The sequence below is a fragment of the Populus euphratica genome, unplaced genomic scaffold, assembly GCF_000495115.2.
Source record: "Populus euphratica unplaced genomic scaffold, PopEup_1.0 scaffold6.1, whole genome shotgun sequence".
In the NCBI taxonomy this organism is placed as follows: domain Eukaryota; kingdom Viridiplantae; phylum Streptophyta; class Magnoliopsida; order Malpighiales; family Salicaceae; genus Populus; species Populus euphratica.
The window spans coordinates 184,516-193,483 of NW_011499849.1; the positions used below are offsets into that span (position 1 = coordinate 184,516).

Sequence of the window (8,968 nt, forward strand, 5' to 3'; positions counted from 1 at the left end):
CTACATGTTCACAAATAAAAAACTTATGATGCATAAATATTTATTGATTTACGTAGAGTGTTTAATAAATCGTGTGATTAGTTATGATATACATAAATTAATCCAAATATTTACTATACAAATTAATCTAGATATTCACATAAATTAAAATAGAAACTCATAATGCATCATAATGCATCAGCTATGATCTTGCTGATGGAAAATCGACAACAATCATCTTATAGTAAAATCTTTTAACCAATAAGATACAATCTTCAAAAGTATCAGAACCATAACAAGTCGGTAAAACAATCATAGAATATAGATCTAGATACTAATTTAAATCAACACACAAACAAACATGGAGGATTCAATCTAGATTAGGTAAGATCATTATTAAGAAAAAATAACATAGATCCAAAAAAGTTATAAATCTAAAAAAAAAAGAAAAAAAAAAGGAGGAAATAATACCCACGATAACCTGGAATTAAATGTCATAAAGATTCACGCAACATCCATCTGTTTCAAGATTATTCATACTCTCACGAGTTCGGACTATTCAATGCTTTTTTACTTTTTTTAATATTGATCCGTCTATTTTGTAAGGTTTGCAATTCAATAAATAAACTTTATTTCTTTTCAATTTCATTCTTTAAAATTATATCTTCATAGTTTTATATGTTTTGCAATTCAGTAACCCTTTCTATTTCCTTCTTTCTTATGGGATAACAGCATACAAAAATTATTTATAATACATATCTTCATACACTTTCTCAAGGTAAAATAATGTCACATTGGTATACATTGGAATTACAAGAGAAACAAACTGATCAAACGAGTATTGAAGTAAAGCGCTGCTCTTTAAATAAAATACTGTGAGACGAACATATGAGAATAGCCCGGAAAGCTTAGCTGGGTTTTGTTGCAGAAAACATTATAAATTGCCTATTTCTTGTACATGTAAAATTAACTAGTCCACAGGCTCTACAGACGGCTTCTAGTTCACGTTCAGATAGGAAGAAGTTGCTGCCTGATACTTGTGTGAATCTCTGTAATGGAAGACAAATTGATAAATTATCCACCAGCCATATATGGGTTAAATAAGACATAAATATGATGCTTGATATAGCATCCTTCAAGCAAAGCTTGTCGGATAAACTTTTATGATCTTGGTGTAAGATTATTACCATTTCTGAATACAGAAGATGTCACTAAACTGACAGAGCATGCTGAATCCTTGAGCATTGCCAGTCAAGTTCCCAGCGGTTACTTTTTATTTTTCTTGCTTAACTTAGTCTGTGCTTTATTTTATTAAATGACTGTTTAAGAGTGGTAGAAGTTGTATTTTAAAGTGTTTTTCACTTAAAAATATATTAAAATAATATTTTTTTAATTCATTCTTAATACCAGCCCATTAAAAAATCTAAAAACTTTAAAAAAATATTAATTTTTTTTTTAAATCAAATTTTAAGCCAACAGAATGCCAAACACACGTCGTGCAATCCACAATATGATACATTGCAGAAAACGGATGAATAAGCACTATTATGACGAATTGACTTGTTTTGATTCCATTAACAATAGCTCTACTTTTTCTATCGTAAATGTCCAAAAGAGCATGTTGTCTAAAGTCCTCAAGTATAGCAGTTCAAGTTCGAAGTGAACCACATACCTGGCTTATAGGCTTCAAAAATGGGATGAAACTGAAAGGCCCATCAAGTATGTAGGTGGTAGCGACAAACACTCCTCCGGGCCTCAAAACTCGACTTACTTCGGCTACCTGCAAATTAAAGAATAGATATCACATCATGGAATCGTCAGCTGGTAAACTTGAGCAATGTGGGATCATTTATAAGCACACTTGTAACAGAAGCAAGTAGCAAAGATAAGTGGAGTCATTTTTAAAGCACACTTTCCATAAGCAGAATACTATATTTTTGTAAGTGATGGGAAGTGAAAACATATGATATCTGGCTAGATGCCAAATATATAGCCAACATTCATTGTCTCAAGCCCTTCAGTGTGTTTATTGTCACCATAAAACCATGAGAAAAATTAAGAGTGGCCAAAAATGAAAACGAGATAGGAATTTTGCAGAAGAGAATGTCCATCGAGGCTCGTCAAAGGGGCAAGACGTGGTACAGTAAATTGTCACCAATAAGCCAGTATTTGACAAATTGTGCAATGGGTAGCCACAATTTTGACAAAAAGAGCAAAAGAACTGTTATGCGGGCATCAAAGCGTGGAAGCTTCAGCTTCACAACTGCCTGATTCCTTTGAGCAGTAAGACTCATGTCTTTCCCCTCCAGTCTCGGCTTTACATGCCAGTCAAAACCGTGGTTACTGATCTCCAATATACAGTAATATGATAATATAACGTCTAAAGACATATAAGTTTAAAATACTACAAGTGAGGAAGAACTTACAGCCGCTGATGGTGAAGGCCAACAGTGTATAGCAGCACCAGCATGGACAGCATCAAGGGAACCAGAAACGAAAGGAAGTCTAGCAATATCAGCTCTAACCAATATAAAGTTCCTAGAGAGATAAAAAAAACAATCATTGTCCGTGATCAATATTAGTTTAAAAAATAAATCAAACCAATTAGAAATAGAGTCTCAACTCAAGCAAGCTTTAAGCCAAAACTAATTGAGCAGAGGAAGTCTCAAATTGTTTTATCAACAGAAACTCCAATATATCCCATGAGAAATTGCAGCTGATATATCAATTATCAATTTCACTGATCTGTTGAGATGAATTCAGATCATCCAACAAAATAATAAACAAAATTAGTAGAAAGTTTTGGTTCATACTCTTTTGGAAAGTTTTCCTCCTGCTGGACGAATTCATAGCACTGTTTCAGCATGTTTTCTGAGTAGTCCAGAGCCGTAACAAGAGAAAACAGCCCACTCTTGGCAAACAATCTTGAAAATAAGCCACTACCGCAACTAGCATCTAGAATATTGCCACCTAAAACTGGCTTGAGGTAATCCTTCATCATTTCAAACTGCAGCCCAGATCACTGTGAGTTTACAGGGTTGCCCCACAAATAAGATCTCCAACTCAATAAACAAATTTCCTGGGAAAGCTTTCAGAAAGAGATGTCTTGTTACCTCCTTCTCCGGGCCTGGAAAACCACCCCATACAAAGTTCTGCCGCCAACCTCTCTCATAAAGGAATGATATGAATGGTGTTCTGATTCAGAAAAACAATAAGGGAACAGCCAAAATTTTAATGTTTGGCACTCATACTACTTGTGCGTGGTTGCATGAAATGTATCAGTGTGATGACTAAACATTCCTACTGTAATTTTTATCCATACAATACCATTGAAGTCAAACTAAACCACAATTTTCTTCAAAATTTGATGCTGTATCTAAGTAAAAGATGCCAAAAGAACTAATTTTTCCCAGAGAAGAAGTTCCAGCATAGGTTGTCTGGATCTGCAAATGCGACCAGCATAATCGCTTATCTAGCCAAGATAACCAAGTTCAGACTGGTTGTGGTACTCAACAAACGCCAACCCCTTCAAAATGAAATTTACAATCATTGAATTGCAGCCCCGAACCTCAAGAATGCAATAGAGTCCAACGTAAAAGGCTCAAAGTTTAGTTAAAAGTAACTTGACCCTTTCTTCTGCTTGACAGGATAGATGGTTTAAGAAGACTAGTTAGCCATCATTAGTGAAGCATGATGGGTCGGAATTAATTCAAAAGAAATTAGTCACTGTAGTTGATAATCGATCATTGCTCCAAGATGGACAAATATTCTTACATGTAACTTGCAAAAGTCCTAGTGTGAACATGTATAAACATTATCCATGACCCAAATGTACTATAAGCACCATGTCCACAAGCTCTATCTTAATCATAAAGACTGCAATAACTATTTCATCGTCACCTGAAAAATTCTGTGGCCATAGGCATAGCATCGTCATATGACTTAGACCCACTTGCTACCGTCAATTCAAGATGCGTTTCCTTGCCTGAGTAAGTCTTCTTACAGGTGCTGCACAGCAAACTAGATCCGCGTGCAGAATCTCTGTGCCAAGTCCAACCATTACAAACATAAATCTAAAGACCCTCACTGATTCCATGCCAAAGGTAATAACAATTTCCGCATACATTTTTAAAAATAACTTACACAGATAAGACGTTAGCACCGATCAAAGTTACGGGCTCGTAACACACGGGACAGGCTACTATGTTCTTGCTGCTACTGACATCCTTTTCAACCACCACAGGATCCTAAATCCAATAAGAAAGACAGATGTTTCAATTAAGAGCAATCAATGACTAATCATTCAAGGTTAATAAATAACCTATAATCTCAATTCTCAAATATTCATCAATGAACACAAAAAAAATATAAGGCCTGTAACATTTGCTTTCACTTCAATTCCCTCTGATTTCTCTCATCAACCAAACAAAGAAATCAGGGGGGGTACTTGTAATCACAATAAAAACTGACTTAAAAGCGCAATTATGCGCTGGAAGAATAAAAATCCAGACTTAAAGATTTGGGAAAAAAAGAAAATGATAAATTTGAAAGAGAAGAACGAAAAGCTGACCGTTGGCCTGGTCTCAACAAAGGCGGTAGAAGAGGCACGAATTTTTGCCGCGAAACTAGTGCGTTTAAAGGTAGGGGTACAGTGCGGTGTGAAAAGAGGTCGGCTCGATTTGCTGAGTTGGCTCGGGAGAAACGCAGACGAGAGGTTGCCAAGGATTGAGGAGGCCATGGCTTCTTTCAGCGTCTGTCTCTGAGCAGAGAGAGTGGCGGTCAATGAATTATATGAGATTGACGGGGAAAAAAAAGAAGAGATAATCATATGGGACACACAAGTTAAAATAAAAAACAGAGACTGACAATCTTAAATTATGCTGCTACGCCGGCAGCATTATACCACTAGCCCCCCTCGGATACGACACTAACTACCTACTAAGCAAATGTTATTAAAATATCTGCTTCTAGAAGAACGACTACTTAAGTGACTGCTTTTGGGTGTTTACTAACGCAACAAGGTGTCCTGACTCCTGAGTTATTTATTATTTGTCTGGCTGGAATGATATGAAAAATTGAACTTAGCTAATGCAACGTGCTTAGTTTTATTTGAAATTAAAAAAAAAATTGTCTTAAAAAAAAATATTAACACGGACGAACTTAATGACCAAATAGCCGGCCACTTTTGTGAATTATAATTTAAATCAAATTTAACAGCTGTACCATTATTACTGTTTGTGTATATTAGTAACAATAAGCAAATTTAAATCCCATTAAAAAGGTCATCCCAAACCACTCTCAATTTAAAAAAACAAATAAATTAAATGATTTTATTTTCTAAAATAATAAAGTCAATTGATTGATGGATCGGTTTTTAACATGGCCTCACAAAACCAATCTAAATTTTTAACCCAGTCACATATTTTTTTTTTTTAACTTAGACTAGTCTGAAATTTAGAATAATGTTTGAATATTTCATGTTATGAAAAAATGTTTTCTAATGTTTGGGTCAAATTGAAAAGTTTTATAGGCATGAAATATATTTAAAAATAAATACATAGGTGAAGGATTGAATTGATATAATGTAAAATCAGAAACAGCAATGTAATAAAATTGTTTAAAAATAAAAATAAAAAAATCGTTTTGTGATGTTGCTTTGTCATTCTTCAATATTAAATTTTTTTATCTTGTGTTGGATGTTTCATGATAAAATAAAATAAGATGATATTCTCTCCAGCAAGAAAATGCCAAAAGAATTCATTGCATCAAAACATGGAATCAATCCACTGCAGCTACTTTGTCCAATCGTGTTACTTTTTATTTTTGGTGGTTCCAATTTTATAGAAATAATTAATAATTTTACATTTTCATTCTTTTTTTTTCATCTTTTAAATTTGCTAAAACAATAACAAATAATCAAGTAACTAAAAAAGCATTTCTAGAATACAACTCTCGTTCTCACAAGTGATTATAAGAGAAGGAGAGGAGAACTGTTTACCTCATATTCAGGTTTGCACGTACTTTATTGCAACCTCTAAAACGCTATTTATTCGTTTTTATTTTTTTCCGAAGAAGGTTAAAAAAAATAAAGGAGAAGGAGAACGGCTCAACGTGTCATATTATTTGCCTAGAGTTCAAACATTGTTTTATTAGATGTGATGGGATTCAGATGGGCTGGGTAAGGATGAGATTATGGGCAGAGTTTTAGGCCCAAACGGGCATATAAAATAGTTCCTGTTCGACAGAGTCCTTCTAAATTCTTATTTTTTAGCTGGTACACAGATTTATCTATATATCTAACTCCTTACCTTTCAACAAGAAGCCCGTCTAGCTCAGTTGGTAGAGCGCAAGGCTCTTAACCTTGTGGTCGTGGGTTCGAGCCCCACGGTGGGCGATAATAATCTTTATACCAATTGTTTTCCAGTTTACCTCCGACAGTGGTTGTTGGGGCGGGGCAAGGCAAGCCAGTGATGAAAAACCATTTTATTTTTGCTTTCTTAAATAGGATGGAAGACTACTTATTTATGGACGAGATCCGGACATTTTTCTAATGAAAATAATTTCATTTTAATTTAAACTATTTTTATTTTTCGTCAAATGAATTTTTTTTATATACAGCGGTACTACAAGTATATATAGGGTATGTATCAGTATCCTTTTGAATCTCAAACACTTAGATGAGATACTATATTTATTAATTAATTAACCTAAATGTAGGAGTGATATATAGTCGTAAGCTGATATTCAATGACTTCAATATCCTAGCACAGGTCCTTTCGTTTTTTCTTTTTTAACTTACCCGCTCTAGTGTTCGTCTGGTCTCATTCCAAATTGGAACGGACGAGGGAGTATTATTTTATTTGTTTCTCCAGGAAACAGAAATTGTAAGGCGAGGGCGCAATCATGTCAGGCATCAAAAATATTCAACTCTCTCTCAACGTAATTTTCAGAGGTTGTTTGGATATACGGCTAATTATTTATTTTTAAAATTATTTTAATTTAAAATTTTTAATTTTTTGAATTATTTCGATATATAGATATTAAAAATAATTTTTATAAATAAAATAATATATATATATATATATATATCTCAAACAAAAATTATTTTAAAAATAACTAATAGTACAATACCAAACAACAACTTACAGCGACAGCCTTCTTAAATTATCATTTAGTGGTGGGTTTTGCGCTATAGGTCGATTTGTCCATCGTGTGAAGTGGACATCGTTTAACCTCGCTGACTCAGAACAAGAACAGAGCTAAAGCCCTCCTCTTTGTATATTAAATTTTGGTTATTTAATTGGTAATTAAAATTTGACAGCAATGGTAGCTTGCTTGTTTGGCAAGCGTAAAACATTTTAGCTTCCTATATTTTTAATTATCGTCCTCTTATTTCCCTGCCGACAAAGCTTTGGTGGCGTGGCTCGTACAGAAAAGTTCCACTTTCCTAGCCCAAAAAAATGATCGTTAGTTGATGACATTGATGTGTAGTAAAACGACACCATTCCTTACCTGAAAATTTAAAAATCTTGCTGCCACCCTTTAATTCTGTTTTCATTTTTTAATCACACGACACAGTACTTTCTAAGGTCTTGCCAGGTGTTTGTCACTGTGCTTTTCGAGCATCGACGTCTCAGAAAATAAATCATTGTGAATTAAAATAGAAGAAAAAAGGCATGCCCGTTGAGAGATCAACAGGCCGTGTAAAAGTTCCCAGCATTAGCAGAAAGCAATTTACAGTTTTCTCGAACTAGAGAATCATTCATTCCCATTCAAAGATCTGTGGTCATCCGCTGTCGGAAGAGTTCAGTTGATTCCTGAAAGAAGACTTGACGATAGACATGCTATGAATTTGTATATACAAGTTTTGTTGTATGGACAATAAACAAACACATGTGATGATACAAGAAAAAATAAAAAGAATTTTTTTTTCAAGGGCTGGCACAAGTAGCTGGAATTTTTAGCTAAAGATTTACCCAAGCTCGGTGTAGTCTTGGTCCGAGCATCGATCCTACCCTTTAATTCTGTACAAGCTTCTCCTGCGCACAAATTTTATATGCGCACATGACTTTTTCTAAGCAAAGCAGTTATTTTTTTCTAGCCACTGGCCTACAATAACCCCCTTTTTTTTCATTTGTAGGATGCATGATATAATTATTCTTAGATATGGTATTATTGGGGTTAGATAATTATAATTATAAATTTTATTAGTTTTATTTTCTTTAATAAAAATCAAGTAAAAAATAATATATACATGTGAAAGTTTTAAGTCAAGAAGCTCTCACCCACCGGAGAAAAATTATTAAAAAATTATATAAATTATATTTTTAAAATTTATCTAATAATTTAAAATTTTAAATTAATGTAACTTTTGATAACTATAACCATGACATGCGATATCAATTAAAAGTCATCATGAATAACTAAACCAATACAATATTAATTTTTTAACTAATGATGCAATTACTTTTCCATGAAGAAATTCCAAATTTTAATATAAATACTCAATCACAATCACAAGTATGAAAGCTAGAAAAAAACAATTTTTAGCAAAAAAAAAAAAAAAAACTAATCAAAGTCATTCAAAAGCCATTAAAGCCAGATGAAACCATTGAAAGACAAGCCAAACCAACTTATTTCATATCATTTCCAGCCAGGTATGTATTCCTTAGCCCTTATTATATTTTTATTTTAATGTATTTTTTTTCATTTGTATAAATATATTGTCTTGAATATTAGAGAGTTTTCTATTTCTTGTATGATTTATTTTTTCACGACCAATCAATTCCATAAATCCAGCCACGAAAATTCTAATTCATGTGTGGATTTTTTCCAAGACATTATCAACATGTTATATATATTCAATTTCATTAACATCATAGATGGGTATACAAGGTTTCAATGCACAAAGTCTTTGTAAAAATTATTGTCTTTTCGTTTGATTATTTAGACTATTTAATAGTATGGGATAATCATATTTAAAAAAAAT

General features: G+C 33.2%; 1 protein-coding gene and 1 non-coding gene across 2 annotated transcripts; one reads left to right on the forward strand and one right to left on the reverse strand.

Annotated features, from left to right (window-relative positions):
• Positions 1 to 700: 700 nt before the first annotated feature.
• LOC105119804 (S-adenosyl-L-methionine-dependent methyltransferases superfamily protein) lies at positions 701 to 4,861 on the reverse strand. The gene is made up of 8 exons (XM_011017994.1): positions 4,550 to 4,861; positions 4,123 to 4,226; positions 3,880 to 4,020; positions 3,093 to 3,174; positions 2,793 to 2,986; positions 2,406 to 2,517; positions 1,652 to 1,759; positions 701 to 1,028 (listed from the first exon to the last, which is right to left on the reverse strand). Exons 1-8 carry the CDS (start codon positions 4,805 to 4,807, stop codon positions 888 to 890), a joined length of 1,140 nt encoding a protein of 379 aa, XP_011016296.1. The 5' UTR covers positions 4,808 to 4,861; the 3' UTR covers positions 701 to 887.
• A 1,439-nt stretch (positions 4,862 to 6,300) lies between these two features.
• On the forward strand, positions 6,301 to 6,373 carry TRNAK-CUU (transfer RNA lysine (anticodon CUU)). The gene has a single exon. It is a non-coding gene; the product is annotated as a tRNA-Lys (tRNA).
• The last annotated feature ends 2,595 nt before the right edge of the window (positions 6,374 to 8,968 follow it).